The 25,874-nt window shown below is 39.7% G+C and overlaps 1 protein-coding gene and 4 non-coding genes across 5 annotated transcripts; all 5 read left to right on the forward strand.

Moving 5' to 3' along the window:
- The first annotated feature begins 551 nt into the window (after window positions 1-551).
- On the forward strand, window positions 552-6,131 carry LOC120534878. Its single transcript, XM_039762393.1, has 16 exons — window positions 552-2,034; window positions 2,110-2,249; window positions 2,484-2,688; window positions 2,786-2,890; window positions 2,991-3,184; window positions 3,269-3,410; window positions 3,571-4,212; window positions 4,366-4,449; window positions 4,552-4,596; window positions 4,680-4,765; window positions 4,874-4,990; window positions 5,076-5,123; window positions 5,204-5,287; window positions 5,384-5,449; window positions 5,562-5,592; window positions 6,031-6,131. The coding sequence occupies exons 1-16, from the start codon at window positions 834-836 to the stop codon at window positions 6,129-6,131; spliced, it is 3,291 nt and encodes a 1,096-aa protein (XP_039618327.1). The 5' UTR covers window positions 552-833.
- Window positions 6,132-21,592: 15,461 nt separating this feature from the next.
- Window positions 21,593-21,733, forward strand: LOC120536113. Its single transcript, XR_005635019.1, has one exon. It is a non-coding gene; the product is annotated as a U4 spliceosomal RNA (small nuclear RNA).
- A 963-nt stretch (window positions 21,734-22,696) lies between these two features.
- Window positions 22,697-22,837, forward strand: LOC120536114. The gene has a single exon (XR_005635020.1). It is a non-coding gene; the product is annotated as a U4 spliceosomal RNA (small nuclear RNA).
- Window positions 22,838-23,799: 962 nt separating this feature from the next.
- Window positions 23,800-23,939, forward strand: LOC120536127. The gene has a single exon (XR_005635033.1). It is a non-coding gene; the product is annotated as a U4 spliceosomal RNA (small nuclear RNA).
- Window positions 23,940-24,898: 959 nt separating this feature from the next.
- Window positions 24,899-25,039, forward strand: LOC120536115. The gene has a single exon (XR_005635021.1). It is a non-coding gene; the product is annotated as a U4 spliceosomal RNA (small nuclear RNA).
- Window positions 25,040-25,874: the final 835 nt, after the last annotated feature.

Consider the following 25,874-nt stretch of genomic DNA (forward strand, 5'->3'; position numbering starts at 1 on the left):
ATAAAAATATATTTGCTTAGTTAGTCCAATAAGTAAAATTTACAATGAATCTACATTCCTATTTGTCCTTTGTCTTTTCTTTTTAAACTTGCTATATTATTTTTAATTCGTGTAAAACAAAACAGACCATTTTTTATTTTGTTCAATTATAATCTGGTACTGACACCAAGATTTTTGTCTCCAGGTTTAAGGCCTGGAAATAGTTAAAGCTGCTTTGTGACAATACTAATTGTAAAATGCACAAAATAATTCAAAGTTGATTGCTTGATTAAAAGTTATTTAGTATTGTGAGTGATTACTGTAGATACAGAATTTAAACTTGCTAAAGCCATCCTGCTTTTTTGTCATTTTTATAGAAACACATAACTATTCAATTGGGAGAGTCAGTACCACTGCTGACTCAATGCAACAGATGTTGCACCTTGTTCCATTGTCCTTTTTGTAGTGGTAATGTTTTTAAGCCCTCCAAACTGGAAAAATTAAAAAAAACATTTGAAGAGTCATTTCAAGAAGGCAGTTCTCCATGAAGGTAAGTTCATTTGAGAGTTTATTTTTAATGTATGTCCAGTACTGGTGCATATACTTTTATCTCGGTATTCTACAGTACATAATAACAATTTATACTGTTACACATTTTAGGTTTTGCCATCCACAGATGTGGTTTAGGCTGCAGACCATCACAGCATTATCACTGCCCCTACTGCCAGACTACAATATTTAGGAGAAGTGACTTTGAAAATCACTTGCTTGTTTGTAAATGTAAACAGAATGCTTTTTCGACCACCAAAGCACCATCTTCAACCCTGGAAACCCGACCAATTACCAGTGTAACAATGACTGTTCCACCAACCCTGAAAACTCCACCAAGTGCCAGTGGCACAATGATTGCACCCCCACCCCTGGAAACTCCAAGTGCCACTGCCTCAGTTACTGTTCCACCAGCCTTGGAGACTCCACCAACTGCCTGTGCCACAGTGACCGTTCCACCCACAACCATAGTTTACACAGGAAAGGTTCGTTTGCGTGCAGTGGTCAGAATGAGGTGCCCAATATGCAATGTTCAAATTAATAAATGGAACTTGAAAAAACATATTGACCGCAAACACACAGAGCAAAAAACACAAGACATCAATGCTAAATGCCATCTTACCAGTCAATGCATTGATGGGAAAAATGGCATTTTTGCTGTTATGAAGACATTTAAAGGGCATAGCATACCACTTCATGTACAGTGTAAAACATGGGGGGAAGTTCACACTGTGTTATGCGAGTCCAATGAATGCCAGATCAATATGGAAGTAGCACAAAGGAGTGGTCTTGTATCTTATCACTGCAAACACATCAGGTCAGTTAGTTACTGTGCTTCTTTGGCCAAGACCGTTTCGCTGTCTGAGAAGGTACTGTCGGAGATGGTGAGTGCAAAGTGGTTTAGTGAAGAAAAGAAGAAGACCTGCCTTGCTCGACAGCAGCTTGCGAACACCAACAGGGTTCCACTGTCCGTTATCACGACAATTGGAATACCACAAACAAAAAAATGCATTTCAGTCTATGAACCATCTATGTCCTATTACAGCCGCTTGGGACATGTCATTGTTGTTTATGATGCAAAGTTAAACACCTGGCACTGTCCATGTGCCAGATTAAGGCGATCTTGCATTCACAAATATATTGCCAAATGGCACTTGTTTGAGACCCACCGTGAACTTTTCAGGACCGTTATTAGTACAGAGGAAGCACTGCAAGCAAAAGAGCAACTCTGTTCTTTTGAAGAAAGTAATGTGAAAGATGACCATTCTGTTTATCCTCCAAAAGGTGTGGGGCTTGAGAGTATAGTGACTTATATTTTGAGGAACAAGAAGATACCTGCTGCCCTGCCAAAGGATTTGTGTGTACCAACAGCTTACAGGCACTATCCAAAGAACCTTTTTCCGGAAGAAACAATGTGCCAGAGATGCCCCAGCATTGTCCCACTTAGTGACCCTATGCTGATTACACGAAAGGCAAAAATACTGACCAACTGGTGCATTATTGAAGGCAAGTATCAAATTCCTAATCCTTTTATCATTTTGCAAAAATTGTCTATGCTATTTTTTTTTTTTTATCTTTTAGATATTTCCACTTACTGCAAGCAGTGCCCACAGTGTGGAATGTTCTACCGCTACCAAGAGTGGAAAGACCACCTCCACAATTTCAACGATTACATTATTCTTGACTTGGCATTATGCCTGACCTTGAGAAACCTTCTCCAGGTTACCTTGTCTTTTTGTAGTTCTGAATCTTATTAAGTAACCAAAACCTGGGTACCAGTTTTATAGTTGCTTTGATTATTTAGCTGACTTTCACTTTAAAACATAAGTGACATGTTTTGCCATGTGTAACCCTTAATTCATGATATTGTTGCAACATGTAATGAAAGATGCATACAGTATGAAGTGTGTAAATCAATTATAGAGCGAGGGGTCATTTTCAATTTCCTGTTTTAGGTCCATAGTGCAGTGAGCAGAGCTGTTGAATATTTACAACTCACAGCAGGTGTGCAGTTTCCACCATCGGAGACAGTGCTGCATGGCTATTTACATTTTGAGGCCCTTACGGATCATGAGTATAAGTACTCGTGTGTCACTTGTGGTGATCATCCCCCAGTGGTGGTAATGGATTTGCACAAAAAAGGTGTTTTCAAGATATCAGGTATTACTGTTTCAATGTTAATTCACAGCACAATCACTTTACCACACCTAAGCCATTATTGACTTGTCAAAATAAAACATAAATCCTTTATTTTTAGTAAATGATATAAAAAAACCACCAGAGAATTTCAGAGGAGAGGTTGATTTGGAAACTTTTCGGGATGCATTGTCCAAGGAAATGATTTGTCGTGGATTTGTTATCAGTAAGTATGTTGTCTTGGCCATTTCATTACAAATACTAGACTGCACATGGCACCTGTTTGCTCTCCTACCTGTTGATTATCTGTAATACTTTTGATTTAGGTGGAAGATGTAATCCCTTTGCAGTACCACCAGGTTTTCACTTTTGGGCTCCTCGGATAGGCAGGAGGACTCGGCGCTCGAATGTTGTGGTGAATACTGAATTTGAAAAGATTCATTCTCCAAAGTCTTTGTCAGAGGCTGCTGAAATTTCGGTTTCAGAAGACAGGCTTATAGATGAACTTTTCAAGCAGAAGGTGTTTTTTTTTTTTTTGAGTACTGAAAAAAAAAATCTATTTTTTAATCTCCCAGGTTACACACTTACAAACTGTCTTTGATAGGTTGAAGTGATAAGAAAATTGTGTAAAGAGTGTGGATTGGATTCCAGTGGATCACGTAGTGACCTGCTACTTAGACTATTGAATGAAATGAAGTCTAGGCAAATGTATGATAAAATATTTCAAAAAATTTGGGCAGTCTCTGGTAAGTATTACACCAAGTGTAGTCTTTTATTTATTTCTTGCATTGAACAGAATAAATTAACTTTGAAATAACTTTAGCAAAGTTAATGTGTACTGTAGTATATTTTATTACTGGGTATTATTTTGAAAATGTAACAATCTAAATGACTTCTTTCTGTTAGGTGGCTGGGCAGTAATCATGTGTCCATGTGGGATTGTTTACAGCCTTAAATGTAATCTGCGAGCTGAGAGCCCTCGTGACTTTGCTGATTTGTTGCTGTCATGGAAACACATGCCGAATGTGGTCATTTATGACTTTGCCAGGGGTCTTGCCACACATACTAATCTCAGGGTACCAGAAAAGCTGCCCTTCTCTCCATTTGAAGGACGTTTAGCTGAACCTACTGAAAGCAGCCTAGCACTGGCCGCATGCGGAAAGCTGAAAGTGTCCCTACCTTGGCTGAACACTAAAAAGATAATGGCAGATCCAGATGGTCATCCCACAACAGGTTCTTCTGATCATTATGCACTGTATGATAGATTTCATGAGAGCAATACCAAAGACCGTAGGGATATCCTGAGGAAACTCACCTTGGTACCACAGCTAGCTGGGAGGGTGAATAGTCAGGTTGCTGAACAACTGTTTGCTAAGATGAGAAAAAACAACTACTTCTTGAATATGACAATGCCATCAACCCATCTCTTTCAAATGAGGAACATAATTCATCACTACAATCAAAACAGGAACAACAACATTTTAAACAGGCTAAACAAGACTTTTGGGTCTGAAATGGTGATGAATGTTCATGGACTGGCCATGTTGGGTAATATTGTTTTTGACATCATTTTTTCAACATGTAAAACTACTGTGAAATTTTAATTTATTTTTATTTGTTTAAAAGACGGGATTTGAGTGCTCCTACTGTCTAGTTTACTTACATGTTCATTTTCACGTTGTGATATATGTATTGAAACAGGAAATCCAGATGTGCATCCAGAGGAAACAAATCCTGATATGGACAGGACCTCTTCCCTTGCTAACATTGCAACAGTTGCAAGAGGTGTGTTTTTGCTGCTTATTGCAAGATGTAAGTTTATGTCTTCTGATTCACACTCTATCTTTTTTATGTTTGTTTGCTTTTTGATTATTGAAACCAAATCAGAGGAGAACCCTGTTCTGATAAATGTTAAGACTGCCTCTACTAAAGGTAAGTGTTTCTACAAAATATAATGTAACTTTAAAGAAGGTATTTTAAATTAAAATGAATTTTCCATTTGTCTGTCACAACAGAATACCCGATTGTGTATCGAATTCAAGACCTGTCTGCCAGTAGAACTTGCTGGGATTGTCAGCCAAGCAATGAACAAATAAAAATGGTATGTTCTACTACATAGATTATTAATTCAGTGCTTTGTTGTTTAACTGTTTAATGCAGTTATACTTAATTTTTTTTTGTTTAATTATATATTTCTGTTGTCTTTAAGCTTGATTGGATTTTAGGCAAGAATGACCCAGAAGAGAAAGTGGCTGAAGTTGGGAACATTGCTCTCCAGCGAAAGGACTTCTGGACTTTGGGTCACAATGAAGAGCTAGAGGCAACAGTAAGTCTACACTATAAACAAAGGTTATGGAAATGTTTTTATATGTATGTGTAACACCAGTATGTTACTTTTACAACTATTCTAGATTGCAAATAGCTGCCTGCAAGCAATCACATTGGTGGCTGATGTACAGGTGGGTTTTAGTTAACAAACAGTTACACACAAACACACCATATTGCTTTTGTTAACTCTGAATTGTGTGGAATTTTGTAGGGGAAAGATGTACTGGCAGTTGATGCATATGTTGTGGTTACGTGGCTACCACCACTTAATCAAGATCCTTTTTTATCATTTCCAGTAAGTTAACAAAAACATTCTGCATCAATTAACAATAAAGCATGAGCAAATAACTTGTCAAGATCATTAATATTTCATGTTTTAAATGACTTCCAGAATAATATTGCGCTCAAGGATTATCTGCTTTTTCCTGCTTGGAAGCCTGGTCATTGGATGCTATGTGTATGTATTAACTTCTTCATGTATTGTGTAATTAAATTTGTGGAGATTAATGTTTATTCCCCTCTGAAGTGATTATTTCTACATTCAAAAATATTCAAAATGTGTTTCACAGGTCATGAAGCCTAAAGACAGGTGTCACACATGTGCAATTAGGAGGCAGTCAGAGAGCCTAAAGGTGAGTGAAACATCGCGAGATAAGGGGTTGTCACGTGGTGCTTACCTGAACTCTTTTTGCCAACAGAAACCAAGACGGGAAATAATAAATCAACTTTCGGGTTTTCAAGATGGTCGCGATGACGTCACTTCCGGCCATCCCTGATGACGTCACTTCCGGCCAACTCTGATGACGTCACTTCCTGTAAAGCTTCAGACTGCCAACCATTTCCTGTCACATGTTTTTTCTTTTACATATAAACGCCATTTTGTCTAAATTATGTATTCACTGTAATTCAAGACTTTGAATCAACATCTTTTTTTTGCTTATTGTCTCGCCGACAATATATGGGGATGGTCCCCAAACCTTTATTTTTGTTTAAAGCAATTATTTCAATCACACAGGCAAATGTTCTTTCTTGATTCAGCCAATCCTTGTGGATTGGGAGATGGTCGATACTTGACACTTTTCAGGTTGCTTAAGTTTAATAGTTTGGAACCTGTTCAAGGTTCGCTGTTCAAAGTTTAGAGTTTGCATGGAGTTCAAATTTTCATTCTTTTTTTGTTTTGCATGATGTTAATAGCAGTTCTTAATGTTTTTGTGTGTGTCTATTAACATGCATATTGTGTATATATACATGTATGTGTGCATTTTGAATAGTATTTATGCATATACAGTATATATAATATGGGAATTCGCAATATACTTGCAGAAACTGTTCATATTTTGTTTAAAAAATTCTTTGACTTTAGCACAATACTATGCACATATACAGTATATAGTATACATACTTTTGTGTGTGCGTGTGTGCGTGCATGTGCAAATTCACCCTGCAATAGATTGAGGCTCTGTTCAGTTTGTTCCTGCCTTTTAGGCCATGCTTTATAGGATTGTCTCTAGATCACCCAGAACCCTGTTCAGGATAAAGTGGGTTTAGAAGATAGAAACACACACACAATACATTATCTATCTGTCTGTCTATCTCTTTGTCTATCATATATATAATCTCAATCAAAATCAGCTTACACTTCCCTAAATTTCAGAGTCACTGCTTATACCTAATGGAAGCTATCCTAACTGGAATAGAAGGGCAGATTTTAGGTGTATTTCATCATTTAAACATATTCAAAGCATAATATAAAAAAAACTTAAATGAGAAATTTGAAAAATTATGATCACAATTAGAGAATACTTTCAGATACATCATAGATACTGTTGTTACTCTAACACCTGGTGCTAATTTCCTTAATTATCTGACAAGCCCTATATATTTGGCAGCACTGCTAATTACCTTGCAAGATGGCAAGCCAATCAAAAGTGACTGAAACCTTGTGACAGCAGGTTGTCCAAATGAAGGCAAATTGTCTAACCATTTCAGCCATTGCAAGAGAAGCTGTCGTTCCAAGTCTGTGATTTCTAGAATATTTCAGCTTTACAATGACACCAATTATTAAAAACTGTAACCCTCCAAAAATTTTAGTTCTAATCTTACTTTCTGCTACAATGGATACTGTTGTCTATTTTGTCGGTAACGCAGTGATCAAAATCAAGTGCCTTGAATATTTTGTAAGTAGTACAACAGTGATAATACCCACAGTTTACTAATCATTCAAATTTTGAATAATGAAGATTAACAATATTTAAAAAAAAATAAGTGTTCATAAATGTTCTCTAATTTTGATCACCAATTTGTGTGTACATATAATATTTAAAACAATGAGGTTGATATTATTTTACTTTTTAAGTTTATAAGCATTGCAATTTTTTTTTATTAATTCAAGTGTATATTATAAATATTTAAGTTATCCATCCATCCATTTTCCAACCCGTATATGCAAAATACAGTCACATTAATATTGATAACACATGCCTACTTTAAGAAGTTGTGCTTATATTCTGCTTACATCAAGATTTTCTTACTCTACCTAAATATCAGCACATATTGGATATTTACATTTGTATGTGTAAGACTTGTTTGTTTGTTTTTGTTACAGTAACATGACAAAACGAATATCTTCAGGCACATGGATACTAATTAAAAACAAGGTTAGTTTATAGGAATGTCATTGACAGGACTACAAGTAATGGACATTCTTTTGTAACTTGCAGTAGGTGATATGAATCCATTTCAATTTCAGAATCTTCCACAGCAGTTGGTTGGGTCAGTGGATTGTGGAGTATTCATGTTGATGGTGAGAAAATCAAAGAATCTTATTTTTTAGGTTGGGAATTCTTTAGAATCACTATAAATAAATTGCAATAAGCAGAGTGTGCACTGTACTGTATGCAAGTAGATTAAATATTAATTTAAGATAATTCTTTTGTGTGCTCCACAGTATGCTCTGCACCTTGTCTTGGATGCGCCATTTGACTTCACAGCTGTAAGCTTTCACTTATGTCTCTGATTATTTGTTAATATCTGTTACTGGTTTTAATGTACTTTGTTTTTTCCATCTGCATGGCAGTGTGATTTACCCTTGATCAGGAGGTGGTGGTGCTTTATTCTATTGGAGAATTTTGCTGTTGAAATGTATCCTCTCTCTCTCTCTCTCACATGTGAATATTTCTTACAGGACAAAGGCGTTCACTAAAGGGGCACTGGAGAGTGTGAATGAGACCCAGAGCAGTGAGGAGGTATATACTGTATGTAATATCTAATATTATTTAAATAGGCATGTAGAAATACATGTTTTGTTTAATTCTCTTTGTGGTCTTTATCTAAAGGAACCACTAATAAAAAGGGACCTCCACACTGCAGTAAAATGGTTGCTCCAACATAGACAGTTGTTCAGAGGTGCCGTGCCTGAGCCCCATTTTCTGGAGATGGAGGAGGAGGACCAAAGCCGAGCTCTCCAGGAAATCAACGATGCAATCGAAACTGAAGATTTAATTTTGGCTTAAGAACCCTTTATATTTATTTTACAGTTTAAGGATGATATGGAACTTTTCACTCGGGAATGTCGGGATAAAATGAAACTTAAAGTAAACTGCATATTTAATGAATCAGTATAATTATTGTCTGTTGCTACATTGATTGTTACTTGTATTTTATTGTGCATTAATACTCTGTTGATTTCAGTTTATCATACTTTGATTTTTCTGTTTTCCTTTGATGGTGGGTAGTTTTTGAAAATAAACAATTTAACTGCAAGTCTTTTTTTGGGTCTACTGCTCATTTAAAGCCCACTTAGTGCTATCTAAAGGCTCCTTTAAAATATTTTTTAAAAATACTTCACGGAACAAACACGAAAATTAGTAAAAATGTCTCCTTTTGGAGATAATGTAGTGTTTTTTTGAGGGTTTCCTTGGAGGACCGAACATTATTTTGGTACAGCAGTGAAAGATTTGAGGTCTTGGACATTATGAAGATGCTGCTGTGCAATAATGTAATATTGTGGTTTTCTAAGTCACTACACACGTTACTGAAGTACACTCAATGGTAGTTTTAGATAGCCTCACACTTCAGTCCTTCACAAATACAGTAGTTTACAAACATCATATTTTAATTTCTCTTTGAGAAGCATGAAAGAATTGTGTTGAATCTCAATTTATGATTAAATTTTTTCTACGTATGAACTATTGGGACTTTTTTTTTTTTTTTTAAATCAGATGGTCACTTTATTTTAACAAGCAATGTAAATAAATAACCTGTTTACTCTTCACCCTCTGATCACATTCTATTTGTTTATCAAGCAGAACTTAATATTTTCATTTTCTACACAATACTGTAATAACTGTACAGTTCACACAGTGAGAAACACAAACACACTCATTATGCATACACACTACAGGTACCATCACTGGTTCCTCTGTGGATTGGACTGTTCAATCGACACAATGGCTGTACATGCTGGGGTCTTTGGCACATGTCGTCCCAGTAGCATGTGAGGTGTCACCAATGGTTTACCCTGCTCCTCAAGAAGGCTCTGTCTTCTCCCTGTTCCAGCCTCGGTTCAAGGTTGCCCAGATGACAAAAGTACTTTTTATGAGATGTTCAATATGTTGAAAAAATTGCCTTTGGCCAGCATCCTGCGTAATGTTTTGTCTAAATTCTCTCTTTTTGTAGAATTGGCGTCCATTATCATTTCTGGCCATGGAATCTCCTCTCTCTGTGCAGGTCACATTGTGCACCAAGGATGTGTCATTTGTTTAGACAAACGTGAAGGTCTTCACTGGCCTATTCTGTGTGGCCAGCAGTTGAGATGGGAGCTCTGGCTTATTTTTCCTTATTGAGCTAAGCATTGTTACCTTCATCTTAAGGAGCTCCTGTCCCAGTTTGTGTAAAAGTAAAAGTTATTGCATATGGCGTTGTGGCCATGCAGCTTATGTCATGTCCAGGGTAACCCTCACGCCTTCATTTCTCACAGGAGTTCCTCCATCTGACTTCCCCTTGTTAATGAAATAACATCCTCTGTGCTTCCCTTTGAGCAAGTTATTTGTAGCTTTGGACTGGCTTATCATTTTTATGCAGATGATGTTTAGATCTGTTTCAATGTTAAAAGTGACGCTTCATCACAGCCTTCTCAGCTCACAATTTGCTTCAGTGAAATTAAGTTAAAATTAAAACCTGAACAGAGCAAAACTCTTTAAAATTAAATTGCAACATAACTTATCTCCTGCAAAGCGGCACTAAAGTGCAACTTAAGAACTTAAGAAAACAAGCTCCTCTTCAACCATTCTGGGTGATGATCTCATCAGACCTTCTTTTACTGCAAAGAATCTCGGTGTCACTTTGATTCCTCCTTTTCTTATTTCAGCCATGTAAGCCACATTAAGAAACTACCACCTGTGTCACATTTCTTATGTTTGCTCATTCCCGTCCTTTTCTAATGGTGAAAATCTTGTCCCTGCTGTTATCACATCCAGCATTGATTATTATAAGTCACTACTGGAAGGTGCCCCTTCTAATCTTACTGTATATCACAGCTCCAGCTGATTCAAAACTCAACTGCAAGAGTCCTGACATGGACCATCGACAGCAAGCACATCCCAGCCATACTGAGAAAAGCGCTATATAAATGTAATGAATTATTATTATTATCCTGCTGCACCTTCACCGGTCCCTGTGTCTTACAGGATGGAATATCAAATTCTGTTATTGACCTGCCCACTGAGGTCCTCTCATTCTGTGCCCCCCATTAACCTGCACTCTGTGGGTGACAGCAGGGCCTTCAGCTGTATATAGCGCCCTGACTGTAGAATGACCTCCCAAAATTAATGACATCAGCTGACTCCATTCATTTGTTTTTAACTCATTCGTTTAGGAAGACATTAAACAGACCTGACATTCTGCCCTTTCGGTTTACCCCCTCTATCTGTCCAGGTACTCGGGGTTTGCCTTATCACAAATTATGTTATTTGTTCAAAAATTTGTTGTAGTATTATATGTTGTATATTAGTCTGGATTATTGTCTTTTATTCTATTTGAATGTTTTGTATATCCTGTATTTATCTTTATTTAGTGGAGATATTTGTAGCCAATGTTATATTGGTCTTGTTCTTTCTGAATTTTGGGCATAGGAATGGTGCTATATAAATACATTAGGGTTATTAATAATATTTTTTGTTGGCTTACAATAATAAGTGATAAAAACTAGAGAAGTTCAATGTAAGGCAATAAATATATAGCATAATTTAGTGTATAACGTATTGCCGTTTTCTTCACATACATGTTTAAAAATATTAGATTGGCTAAAATGTTTATTCTTAATTGGTTTAAAACAATATTGCACGCATTCATAGTACATTTTAAAAAATGTAATCACTTTTATTATTAACGTTTTACTAAAATCTAACGTGGTGCAAACATTGTAATTATATTGTATATTTCGTTTCATGAATGTAAACGAAAAACTATTTTCAAATAAAACAGATCTTAACGATTTTAATTTTGTCGACATGTTAAATGGTTCCCACAGACCCGAACACAACGTAAATGTTAATAGTGTATTTCACAGAAACGATCCGTATTGTTTAGTTTGATGTATGACACGACGTGATGGCAGAAACCCTGCCGAAACCTTCCAAAAGTTATCTTCCAATTCTCCGTTCTCAAACTGCAGTGACGTCAGTTCTGACTTGGAGAAGACTTACTTGCCGAGACCTTCCGAAAGTAATGTTACGAAGTCAGTCCTGAAACGTCACTTCCGGGTCTACAACTGCGGGTCTACCGCTGCGGGTCTGAAACTGCGGTGACGTATGGTGCAAGTGGATGATATTGAATCAACTTTATGCACGTTTAAATAGACAGGAGCAGGATTAAGGAAAAGTCCAGTCAAGCCTTTCTGTCGTTAATATTTGGAAAAACAAGCATTCCGTTCCATCTGATACGTTTGTTTTGCAAAAAAGTTTGCACTCTTGCTTTGTACCCTACTTTAGGATTGCCTTTGGTTTCCTAGACCAGCTTTGCTTGTGTAATGTTAGATTTAATTTTTTGAGAAAAACTGAAAACATACCAGTTTGTTTTCAGGTTTTAAAACCACTCGTGTGTGTGTCTGTTAAATGATGCTAGTGCGGTTTTGTATTTGCTGCTCTCAGCAGGTCTTTTCAGCAGATATGTCTGACGGTCAAAATTTTTCCTTTTTCGTGATCTGCTTCTCTTTTCGTGTTCAAGTGCTGGTTTGGAAAAAGTCGCCGTTTGAAAGTTGTGTCTAGAAGCAAACCGGTGAAAGCTTTTGTTACTACTGTCTTTCATTTGCACCTTTACTTATATCCTACTATGTCTCTCTCTCTCTCTCTCTCTGCATTTCTCCTTGTCCCAGGGTATAAAAGTATCTATACTAATAAAAGGCAAAGCCCTCACTGACACACTCACTGACTGACTGACTCATCACTAATTCTCCAACTTCCCGTGTGGGTAGAAGGCTGAAATTTGGCTGGCTCATTCCTTACAGCTTACTTACAAAAGTTGGGCAGGTTTCATTTCGAAATTCTACGCATAATGGTTATAACTAGAAGCTATTTTTCTCCATTTACTGTAATGGAGTTGAGCTCGAGGGGCGGAGTTTCGTGTGACATCATCACGCCTCTCACGTAATCACGCATTACGTAGAAAACCAGGAAGAGCTACAAAATGCGCTGAAGAAAACATGCATTATATAATTAAGAAGGCAGCGAAACAATTAGAAGCGAGCGAGTGACATATAAAACCATATTCAGCGGCTCATGTGAACTGACGCAGTCCGCAGACAAAAAGCAACAGTTCCACAGAGTGCTGAACAAAAACCGAATTACACTGCTACGCTCAAATAGACAAACCACACGCCGTTGCGCAATAGTAGAGCCTTCGCCTGTAGCGCCCATCGTCCGAGTTCGATTCGAGGGGATGCATTAAGTATGTACGCGCGCTTCTCTCGATTCATTTTAACCTCGCATTCCCCTTAGTTTGAGACGTATGAAAACACATGCAGTTAACGCAGAAAGACAGATCATCAATTGAAGCTTTATGAATAATGGATACTTTATTCGCGATCAATGATTGTTTTGGTAAAGCCATACTCAGTGTATTCATTAGATGAACGGTAAAAAAGTAAGACAGAGGGGACGGTAACTTACTGAAGCACACAAGCAAAACCACAATAGCACGCGGGCTCGATGTACTGTAGTGCGTGTCAACTCGATCTGACTTGCGCGATCACATTCCAAAAAATATTTCTTTTCAAGTTCTATTTAGTCCATATGTGTCAAACTCAAGGCCCACAAGATCATTTTATATACTGTATTATTGTTATTAATGGCCCGGGGATATGAAGCGCTGGTAACACAATAAACTACAGATTCCATAATGCAGCGCTTCAGCTGCCTTGCCGAACACTTACCGCGTTAATCAAGTCTAGCTTATGAGGCTGCAAGTTATTGCGAAGCTAGCCCACACGATGCCAAACAGAAAAGGTGATTCTGAACATAAAGCCTTTAAAAACCGATGGGAGGCTGAGTATATGTTTACTGACATTGCCGTTAAACCCGTGTGTCTCATTTGTGGAACGTGTGTACAAAAACTGGGGTCTCCTGCCCAGCAAAGTCGAGCAGCCGGCGCGCGCGCATAGCTGTGCCGGCCTTTGAGACGCTGACTGTGCTTCTGCCTTAAGTCAAAGTGAGCACTTTTAATTTTTTTCATCCTCCCCCTGAGCTATAGCCCAGACAAGCGCAAACACGGGACCCCTTTTCTACACCACGGAAAAATAATATTAAGGCGATTCACACTTTCTTTTGCACGTATACGATTATGAGGTCCTCAGCTCGGATTATGAAGACACGCACACAAGTGGAGGACTGACAGTGCCATCACAGCCGCTTAATGGCAGGGGCGGCTCACCAGTCTACACAAGACCCACCGCGACTGTCCCCAAAAGGTGATCATAACGTCACCGAACACATCTCTCTATACTATATAAAAGAAAAAGGCAACTTTCCTTTCTTTACACCTTTTTTCCTTTTATCCCAAACCAAAGCCTTTCTCTCTTAACACTGCAGAGGACACAAAACAAATTTTCTTTAATTGCTGGTAATACCGGTAAGGCACATTACCAGAGGAATAAATTTGAATGTTCACATAGAAAATGTAATTTCTATACCACAGCCGTCGTGTAGTGCCTTTCAAAATGGATCTACTACTGAGAGATGATCCATATACATTTTAGCTTCTGTTAGTACTACTTACCTGTTCTGTTATACCGTCTTTTAAAATGTAGTTTACCCGCAACCACTCGAGTAGTGCTCAATGTACCTGTACTTCTTAAAACGTTAATGTTTTACTGTTTAATAACTTATAGACTAAATTTTATTATTTTCCCCTTGCACTCAGTGACCAAAGCTATACACACACATATAGACACATACATATACTGTATATACCTGTGTGTATGTTTGTATATATGTGTATATATATATATATATACACACACACATCTATCTACATTATATATATATATATATATATATACACACATACATACATACATACATACACACACACACACATATATAATTTGTGTGTGTGTATGTATGTATGTGTGTGCATATATGATGTAGATAGATATGTATATATATATGTGTATATGTAGATATGTACTGTATATACATATGTATATATGTATATAGATATGAAGATATGTATGTGTATATATATGTATATATGTATGTATATCTATACTAATAAAAGGCAAAGCCCTCACTCACTCACTCACTCACTCACTCACTGACTCACTCACTCACTCACTGACTCATCACTAATTCTCCAACTTCCCGTGTGGGTGGAAGGCTGAAATTTGGCAGGTTGATTCCTTACAGCTTCCTTACAAAAGTTGGGCAGGTTTTATATCGAAATTCTACGCGTAATGGTCATAACTGGAAGCAGTTTTTCTCCATTTACTGTAATGGAGATGAGCTTCAATGCCGTGGGGGCGGAGTTTCGTGTGACATCATCACGCCTCCCACGTAATCACGCAGTACATAGAAAACCAGGAAGACCTCAAAAAAGCGCTCAAGAAAACATGCATTATATAATTGAGAAGGCAGCGAAACAATAAGAAGCGAGTTCTGCTACTTCGGAAACAAAGCACGATGTAAACCTACACTTTAAATTAAGTTCATAGACAGGCTGCCGCGGCAATCCAATAGCAAACTGCCACGGGTAAATATTCACGGGTGAAGAACTGTGCTTATGGAGAGGAAGATGAGATGGTCAGGGTGGTGTTTGACACAAACTCAGCGAAACTGCGAGAGAAAGTTTTAAGTGCCAGGACTAAGGTAACATTAAATAAAGCTATGGACATAGCACGAGATGGCACCAGCACAGCTGGGAACCTTCGATGCAAGTACACCGAGTGGCTCACGTGAACTGACGCAGTGCACAGATAAAAAGCAACAGTTCCAAAGAGCTGAACAAAACCGAATTACACAATTGAAAAGGCAGCAAAAAACATGAAGCGTCTGATAAGCATATTCATAAATGCAGCTACTGCGGAAACAAAGCACACGGTGGAAAAAGTCAATGTCCCGCTAAAGGAAGACAGTGTAAAAAAAACCCGTGCATGCAGTGTGTCAGGTCTCAGATAAAGAAGAAGACGAGCTGTTTATTGATGCAGTAAGAAACGAATCGATGAATGAAACCTCTTATCTTTACAACGATTGACAAACACGGAATGTAACTTGAACACATCCTACAAATACGACCCTGATTGAAAGAAATAATGATAATCAAATCCTTGATGACAGCAACATTCAATAACACTCACAAAACAATTACTGTATATTGACAATCATGTTACGTTATTTTTAAAATGTTCCCTTTTCTTTTTCATAACTTCTACTTCTCCACTGCGATACGCGGGTATATATTTAAATGTATATATATACCCCTATCTACAGTATATACTCTCGCATAGACAAGCCACATGCTGTGGCTCAATTGTAGAGTCTTAAGCCTCTAATGCCGACATTCGAGGTTCGATTCCCGAGAGGGATGTACTGACTATGTACGCGCGCTACTGATTCATTTTACCTTCGCATCTCCTTGGTTTGGGACGTATGAAAAAATATTCGGTTAACGCAGAATCATGTTACGTTATTTTTAAAATGTTTCCCTTTATTAGCACAAGCACAGCTGAGAAGCTTTGATGCATGTACTCCATAAGCGTTAAAAAAATAACGCATTTAATCACACTTTCAATTCCAAGCAAGCGGGAACTTTTGTCAATGCATCATTTCCTGGTACATCCATTACACTGATGCACACATCACAGCTACAAAAATGTTAGAGTCGGAATAAAGCGCGTTCCTACGACTGATCATTTCGACTTCCAGCTGAAGCCTTGATAAAAGCATGGTTTTGTGCACAATGAAAAGCAAGCAAAATTAGATGCATTACAGAAAGCAGACTTTGTGGCTCTTACTGGGAATCATTGGACTTCCGTGACCGTTAGTAATTCTAATTACATCTAATTACAAAATGTTCAATGATCACACTGTTTTAGCCTAATGTACAAAATAATTTTGGCTAAGGTTACTCAGAGTTTAAAGATTAAGTTGGTCAAATTACCTTTTATGTTTCTGACTTATTTTTTAAGAAGAAAAACTGCACTTTATGTTGAAATTTTGGTTATTATTATTTAAAGACAATACTATTCTGAAAATCTACTTAAAGTACTTAAACTACCACTTTATTTTTAAGTCTGCCCAATTTTAACCAGGGATGATATTTTTGTTTCTGTTTTGAATTCAAATGCAGTTTAAAGGCTTTTTTTTTTCAGAAATTAAAACAGCTTCAGTTTACAATATTCATGTACATGTCTATTATTTGATTCTGTCGTCCACTAAAACACTTTTAAATTAAAAAAAACCATTTGCGATTTGGGGCAAATTTACATATCGATTACATACGATTAATCAAGATTAATTCTTACACAGCCTCTAATTAATTGGATTAATTTTTTAATCGAGTCCCACCTAATATATATATATATGTGGATATATATATGTAGATTTGTATATATAAATGTGTATATACAGTATATATGTAGATATGTATATGTGTATATACAGTATGTATATATATGTATGTGTGTATATGTATATATATATAACTGTGTATATATATGTGTGTAGATGTATATATATATATATATTTATATATATATGCCAGCAACACTCATGACAATGACAAAACAATTACATTGTCAATCATGTTACGTTATTATTAAAATGTTTCCTTTTCTTTTTACTTCTCCGCTGCCAATCGCAGGTATTTTGCTATATATATATATATATATATATATATATACAGATATATACAGATATATATAAATATATATATACAGATGTATATAAATATATATATATATATATATAAATAGATAGATATGACAACAACACTCAATATCAATGACAAAACAATTACATTAACAATCATCTTACGTTATTTTTAAAATGTTTGCTTTTCATTTTGCCTGGGTATTTTGCTAGTATATATATATATATATATTGTCAGGGATGCCAGGGGCCATGACCCGGCCGGGACGCCAGGAGGGACCGGAAGAGGGTCAGAGCCCTGCCTGGATCACGTGGGGTTTGCCTTCCGGGTTGCTTTGGGGGCCACGGGTCAAGGGCATGGAAGCCTTTCCCTGTAGGGGCCCGTGGTCACCGCCAGGAGGCACCCCAGTGCCTTGGGGACCCGCCACACCAGGAAGTGCTGGGGGGAAGATTTATGACGGCGCCCGGAGAGCAGCCAGGAGGACAGCCGGCACTTCCGCCACGCTGGGGCGTGGCCAGAAGAGGATTGCCGGGAACACCTGGGGCTCATCCGGGTCCTCTATAAAAGGGGCCGTCTCCATTCATTCGAGGCTAGAGTCGGGTGGAAGAAGGACGAGGCAGAAGAGAGTGGAGGCGGCCCGAAGAAAGGCATTGTGGCCAGGACTTTGGATTTGGGGTTTGTGAATGTGACTGGGTCTGTGTGACCAAATGGACTGGGGTCTTTGTGACCGTTATTATATTTGTAAATAGTGTAAATAAATGTGTGGTGGTTTGAAACAAGATGTCCGCCTGTCTGTGTCCGGGTCAAGTTCACATGTGGCGTAGTCGGCAGGATGCTCCGCCTGTTTCAAGGCGGGGACCTGTATATAACAAATTTGTTGTGGACGACCCGGCGCAGCAGGGGACCCCACTCACGTACCGCGGGGGCTGCGTGCACACAGCCCCGCGGGATAAAGGAACCCCACGGACCGCCAGGGGTCCGCGGGAGGGCCGTTATTCCCTGATGCGGGCGGGCGGCGTGCACGGGAGGAGGGCAGCGGGCTCCCACGACCGCGCCATTGCTGGAGGCGCCCGGGACGGCATGGCGTCCAGAGAGGCCACGCCGAGGACATTTCCTCGGTTAGACGGGACCTGGGAGGTGAGTTCCCTGCCTATCGGCAGCCGGCCCTTGGGGGCCGGGCGTGTGTTTTGTTTTCCAGGCAGGGATCTCCCGGATCCGCGTCAGTGGCGGGCGCATGCTGGTCTGCGGGGCTCCGGCAGGACGGCGGCAGCCGCGAGGACTGCGGAGGAGGAGACGCTGCAGCTCAAAAGGAGCCGGCAACAACAAGGCTGCCGGCAAGCACGTCGCCACCGCAGAAGGGGAGCCAAGATGGCCGCGGACCAGAAGTCCCTCCCCCTGACAGGCACGCGATTGGACGGTGTGTCTTGTGTGCCCGCCGATGACTGCAGAGAGGTGGGACCAATGGAATGTCCATCACGGGCAGGGGGGAGACCCGATTGGGCCGGAGGAGAAGGCCCACAGGAAGTGGCCGGCGTTGGAGGCTGACAGACAGGTAGGCTCCGCGTCGGTTAACTTCCTGTCTTTGCCGGCTGCTCGGGCGGAGCTGGAGGCGTCCCTTCAGCCCGTGGAGCAGCGTGTGTTACAGATGCTACGTGCCCTCCGGGCTGAGGTGCTGGAATTGGAGAGGAAGGCACTCTCGGCGCTGAAAACGTTTCGATCAACAACGGGATGGCGCGACGCTGGAATCTCCAGCCGGAGAGGTACGGCGGAGACGGTGAGTACAGCCGACTCCGTACAGCATACGGGAGGGTCTGTTGAAAAGGCTGTAATGATAACGATCAGTTCTGAGTAAGCAGCCCTCCGACAGGAGGTGCGGTGCCGCGGGCTGTATGCGCGGCGAGGGGAGTCGAGAGGACGCTGAATGGACACGGGCTGCTAAGTGCCCCGGGTCCTAGCGCCCTCCGCCCCGAGTCGGCTGCGGTCTCGCGCCGCACTATAGGGACGCAGATGGGACAGAGGCGCCTTCTTTTCCATAAGGAGTCTCAAACCGTCATGGCGTCCCAGAGTGAACAGAGGATTAAGCGGCTGGATGCCGCCTCCTCCAATACGGTGAGACGCGTTGCTGGGTGCACGCGTACGGCTGGCCGCCCTCTGAGGGAGCAGAGGGAATCCCTGAGGCCGGCGGAGAGAGAGCAGGCGGTGCCGACGGTTCCATTATCGAGAGGACACGGAAGCCGCGGAGAGGGTGCCGATCAGGCAAGTGCCGGGGTGTTTGGAGGGGGGAACGCTGCCCATGTGTGGCACGAGATGGGTGCTTTGGCAGCGGTTCTGCCCCTGTATTCTCTTTTGTAGGGATGGACCCCGGGCGAGCTGATGGAACCCCTTCGTGGTGGAACAGCCCTCTGATGTCTGGCCGTCTGCGGAATGATCTCTCTGCCGATGCGCAGGTGCGCTCACAGCTGGAGGAGCCTACAGGGGAACGAGTGGCTCGGAACAAAGGGGTGTGGAGGTCTCGGAGGGGGTGCCGATCGAGGAGGCCCCGGGGTGCCGGTAAAAGGGGGGAGCACAACCTGTGCGAGGCGCAGGGATGCACCATGGGTTGGTGCTCGGATTGTGTCTCCGCATACTGTCCCTGCTAGGAGTGCGGGGCCGGACCCCGTCTATCCTCGAGAGGGACCCGTTTCGGGGCTCTGCTGCCCTCGCGGGACGGGTCACTCTTACCCACGAGTGGTCTTCGCTGGCTGTGGGGCACTGTCAGGGATGCCAGGGGCCATGACCCGGCCGGGACACCAGGAGGGACCGGAAGAGGTTCAGAGCCCTGCCTGGATCACGTGGGGTTTGCCTTCCGGGTTGCTTTGGGGGCCACGGGTCAAGGGCATGGAAGCCTTTCCCTGTAGGGGCCCGTGGTCACCGCCAGGAGGCACCCCAGTGCCTTGGGGACCTGTTACCCCAGCACTTCCGCCACACCAGGAAGTGCTGGGGGGAAGATTTATGACGGCGCCTGGAGAGCAGCCAGGAGGACAGCCGGCACTTCCGCCACGCTGGGGCGTGGCCAGAAGAGGATTGCCGGGAACACCTGGGGCTCATCTGGGTCCTCTATAAAAGGGGCCGTCTCCATTCATTCGAGGCTAGAGTCGGGTGGAAGAAGGACGAGGCAGAAGAGAGTGGAGGCGGCCCGAAGAAAGGCATTGTGGCCAGGATTTGGGGTTTGTGCACGTGACTGGGTCTGTGTGACCGTTATTATATTTGTAAATAGTGTAAATAAACGTGTGGTGGTTTGAAACAAGATGTCCGCCTGTCTGTGTCCGGGTCAAGTTTACAATATATATATATATATATATATATATATATATATATATATAGACTCAAACCCATTATGACAGCAGCAATCCAAGCTGTGAGAAAACAGTAAAAAGGAGGCGTCAGATGTCGTGTAACATTTTCTAATGCAGCTAGACGAAAACAACTTTGTAACGCTGCCGCCAAATACACAAGACAATTACTTTCACAATCATGTTACGTTATTTTTCAAATGTTTCCTTTTCTTTTTCATAACTTCTTTACAACATGACATCGCTGCGAAGAGCAGGTATTTTGCTATATATATATATATATATATATATATATTCTCCTTGTCCCAGGCCATAACGGTATTTATACATAAATTTGAATACCTCTGTACAGGAAAAAAAATGCAAAAGAAATCAACAGTTTTAAAAGGATGAGACAGGGGAAAATACAGAGAAGATGAAGGAAAAAATAATGTAAAAAAGCAAATAAGATTTGAGGTGGAGAAAATAAAAGGAGTAAAAAAAAAGGTAATTTCAATTATTGATTTTTCTAAGTCCTTCTCTGGAGATGATCAACAATTCTTCTCTGAAAAGGTGTACTGCTAATTAGAAGAGATGAAGCCAAGACTCATGAAATCAAGAGTAGGTTGAGTTTTGTGATACTTTTCTTGGGAGGAGGAACTATCTGATTGTGGGCGTGGCTCATTTACATAAATGGATTTAGATTGAAATCAGTAAAACGTAATCAACTTTATGCACGTTTAAATAGACAGGAGCAGGATTAAGGAAAAGTCCAGTCAAGCCTTTCTGTCGTTAATATTTGGAAAAACTTCAGCATTCGGTTCCATCTGATACGTTTGTTTTGCAAAAAAGTTTGCACTCTTGCTTTGTACCCTACTTTAGGATTGCCTTTGGTTTCCTAGCAGGTTAAGAGCAGCAGCAGATGTGTTATCTTTGCGCAGTGGCAGTATCGTAGCCTATGAAGTTTTTCTGAGGCGTGATTATTGCTAGTTGAAAACTTTAACCAATACCCCGCCAAGATGATTATTTTTATAGTCAGCTTGTGCAATTTTTGATGGTCTCTAAATAGACCAGCTTTGCTTGTGTAATGTTAGATTTAATTTTTTGAGATAAACTGGAAACATACCAGTTTGTTTTTGGGTTTTAAAAGCACTTGTGTGTGTGTGTCTGTTAAATGATGCTAGTGCGGTTTTGTTTTTGCTGCTCTAAGCAGTTCTTTTAAGCAGATATGTCTGACGGTCAAAATTTTTCCTTTTTCGTGATCTGCTTCTCTTTTCCTGTTTAAGTGCTGGTTTGGAAAAAGTCGCCGTTTGAAAGTTGTGTCTAGGAGCAAACCGGTGAAAGCTTTTGTTACTACTGTCTTTCATTTGCACCTTTACTTATATCCTACTATCTCTCTCTCTCTCTCTCTCTCTCCACCTCTCCTTGTCCCAGGCCATAACGGTATTTATACATAAATTTGAATACCTCTGTACAGGAAAAAAAATGCAAAAGAAATCAACAGTTTTAAAAGGATGAGACAGGGGAAAATACAGAGAAGATGAAGGAAAAAATAATGTAAAAAAGCAAATAAGATTTGAGGTGGAGAAAATAAAAGGAGTAAAAAAAAAGGTAATTTCAATTATTGATTTTTCTAAGTCCTTCTCTGGAGATGATCAACAATTCTTCTCTGAAAAGGTGTACTGCTAATTAGAAGAGATGAAGCCAAGACTCATGAAATCAAGAGTAGGTTGAGTTTTGTGATACTTTTCTTGGGAGGAGGAACTATCTGATTGTGGGCGTGGCTCATTTACATAAATGGATTTAGATTGAAATCAGTAAAACGTAATCAACTTTATGCACGTTTAAATAGACAGGAGCAGGATTAAGGAAAAGTCCAGTCAAGCCTTTCTGTCGTTAATATTTGGAAAAACTTCAGCATTCGGTTCCATCTGATACGTTTGTTTTGCAAAAAAGTTTGCACTCTTGCTTTGTACCCTACTTTAGGATTGCCTTTGGTTTCCTAGCAGGTTAAGAGCAGCAGCAGATGTGTTATCTTTGCGCAGTGGCAGTATCGTAGCCTATGAAGTTTTTCTGAGGCGTGATTATTGCTAGTTGAAAACTTTAACCAATACCCCGCCAAGATGATTATTTTTATAGTCAGCTTGTGCAATTTTTGATGGTCTCTAAATAGACCAGCTTTGCTTGTGTAATGTTAGATTTAATTTTTTGAGATAAACTGGAAACATACCAGTTTGTTTTTGGGTTTTAAAGCATTTGTGTGTGTGTGTCTGTTAAATGATGCTAGTGCGGTTTTGTTTTTGCTGCTCTAAGCAGTTCTTTTAAGCAGATATGTCTGACGGTCAAAATTTTTCCTTTTTCGTGATCTGCTTCTCTTTTCCTGTTTAAGTGCTGGTTTGGAAAAAGTCGCCGTTTGAAAGTTGTGTCTAGGAGCAAACCGGCGAAAGCTTTTGTTACTACTGTCTTTCATTTGCACCTTTACTTATATCCTACTATCTCTCTCTCTCTCTCTCTCTCTCCACCTCTCCTTGTCCCAGGCCATAACGGTATTTATACATAAATTTGAATACCTCTGTACAGGAAAAAAAATGCAAAAGAAATCAACAGTTTTAAAAGGATGAGACAGGGGAAAATACAGAGAAGATGAAGGAAAAAATAATGTAAAAAAGCAAATAAGATTTGAGGTGGAGAAAATAAAAGGAGTAAAAAAAAAGGTAATTTCAATTATTGATTTTTCTAAGTCCTTCTCTGGAGATGATCAACAATTCTTCTCTGAAAAGGTGTACTGCTAATTAGAAGAGATGAAGCCAAGACTCATGAAATCAAGAGTAGGTTGAGTTTTGTGATACTTTTCTTGGGAGGAGGAACTATCTGATTGTGGGCGTGGCTCATTTACATAAATGGATTTAGATTGAAATCAGTAAAACGTAATCAACTTTATGCACGTTTAAATAGACAGGAGCAGGATTAAGGAAAAGTCCAGTCAAGCCTTTCTGTCGTTAATATTTGGAAAAACTTCAGCATTCGGTTCCATCTGATACGTTTGTTTTGCAAAAAAGTTTGCACTCTTGCTTTGTACCCTACTTTAGGATTGCCTTTGGTTTCCTAGCAGGTTAAGAGCAGCAGCAGATGTGTTATCTTTGCGCAGTGGCAGTATCGTAGCCTATGAAGTTTTTCTGAGGCGTGATTATTGCTAGTTGAAAACTTTAACCAATACCCCGCCAAGATGATTATTTTTATAGTCAGCTTGTGCAATTTTGATGGTCTCTAAATAGACCAGCTTTGCTTGTGTAATGTTAGATTTAATTTTTTGAGATAAACTGGAAACATACCAGTTTGTTTTTGGGTTTTGAAAGCATTTGTGTGTGTGTCTGTTAAATGATGCTAGTGCGGTTTTGTTTTTGCTGCTCTAAGCAGTTCTTTTAAGCAGATATGTCTGACGGTCAAAATTTTTCCTTTTTCGTGATCTGCTTCTCTTTTCCTGTTTAAGTGCTGGTTTGGAAAAAGTCGCCGTTTGAAAGTTGTGTCTAGGAGCAAACCGGTGAAAGCTTTTGTTACTACTGTCTTTCATTTGCACCTTTACTTATATCCTACTATCTCTCTCTCTCTCTCTCTCTCCACCTCTCCTTGTCCCAGGCCATAACGGTATTTATACATAAATTTGAATACCTCTGTACAGGAAAAAAAATGCAAAAGAAATCAACAGTTTTAAAAGGATGAGACAGGGGAAAATACAGAGAAGATGAAGGAAAAAATAATGTAAAAAAGCAAATAAGATTTGAGGTGGAGAAAATAAAAGGAGTAAAAAAAAAGGTAATTTCAATTATTGATTTTTCTAAGTCCTTCTCTGGAGATGATCAACAATTCTTCTCTGAAAAGGTGTACTGCTAATTAGAAGAGATGAAGCCAAGACTCATGAAATCAAGAGTAGGTTGAGTTTTGTGATACTTTTCTTGGGAGGAGGAACTATCTGATTGTGGGCGTGGCTCATTTACATAAATGGATTTAGATTGAAATCAGTAAAACGTAATCAACTTTATGCACGTTTAAATAGACAGGAGCAGGATTAAGGAAAAGTCCAGTCAAGCCTTTCTGTCGTTAATATTTGGAAAAACTTCAGCATTCGGTTCCATCTGATACGTTTGTTTTGCAAAAAAGTTTGCACTCTTGCTTTGTACCCTACTTTAGGATTGCCTTTGGTTTCCTAGCAGGTTAAGAGCAGCAGCAGATGTGTTATCTTTGCGCAGTGGCAGTATCGTAGCCTATGAAGTTTTTCTGAGGCGTGATTATTGCTAGTTGAAAACTTTAACCAATACCCCGCCAAGATGATTATTTTTATAGTCAGCTTGTGCAATTTTTGATGGTCTCTAAATAGACCAGCTTTGCTTGTGTAATGTTAGATTTAATTTTTTGAGATAAACTGGAAACATACCAGTTTGTTTTTGGGTTTTGAAAGCATTTGTGTGTGTGTGTCTGTTAAATGATGCTAGTGCGGTTTTGTTTTTGCTGCTCTAAGCAGTTCTTTTAAGCAGATATGTCTGACGGTCAAAATTTTTCCTTTTTCGTGATCTGCTTCTCTTTTCCTGTTTAAGTGCTGGTTTGGAAAAAGTCGCCGTTTGAAAGTTGTGTCTAGGAGCAAACCGGTGAAAGCTTTTGTTACTACTGTCTTTCATTTGCACCTTTACTTATATCCTACTATCTCTCTCTCTCTCTCTCTCTCCCACCTCTCCTTGTCCCAGGCCATAACGGTATTTATACATAAATTTGAATACCTCTGTACAGGAAAAAAAATGCAAAAGAAATCAACAGTTTTAAAAGGATGAGACAGGGGAAAATACAGAGAAGATGAAGGAAAAAATAATGTAAAAAAGCAAATAAGATTTGAGGTGGAGAAAATAAAAGGAGTAAAAAAAAAGGTAATTTCAATTATTGATTTTTCTAAGTCCTTCTCTGGAGATGATCAACAATTCTTCTCTGAAAAGGTGTACTGCTAATTAGAAGAGATGAAGCCAAGACTCATGAAATCAAGAGTAGGTTGAGTTTTGTGATACTTTTCTTGGGAGGAGGAACTATCTGATTGTGGGCGTGGCTCATTTACATAAATGGATTTAGATTGAAATCAGTAAAACGTAATCAACTTTATGCACGTTTAAATAGACAGGAGCAGGATTAAGGAAAAGTCCAGTCAAGCCTTTCTGTCGTTAATATTTG

This window comes from Polypterus senegalus, chromosome 9 (genome assembly GCF_016835505.1).
Source record: "Polypterus senegalus isolate Bchr_013 chromosome 9, ASM1683550v1, whole genome shotgun sequence".
NCBI lineage: Eukaryota > Metazoa > Chordata > Cladistia > Polypteriformes > Polypteridae > Polypterus > Polypterus senegalus.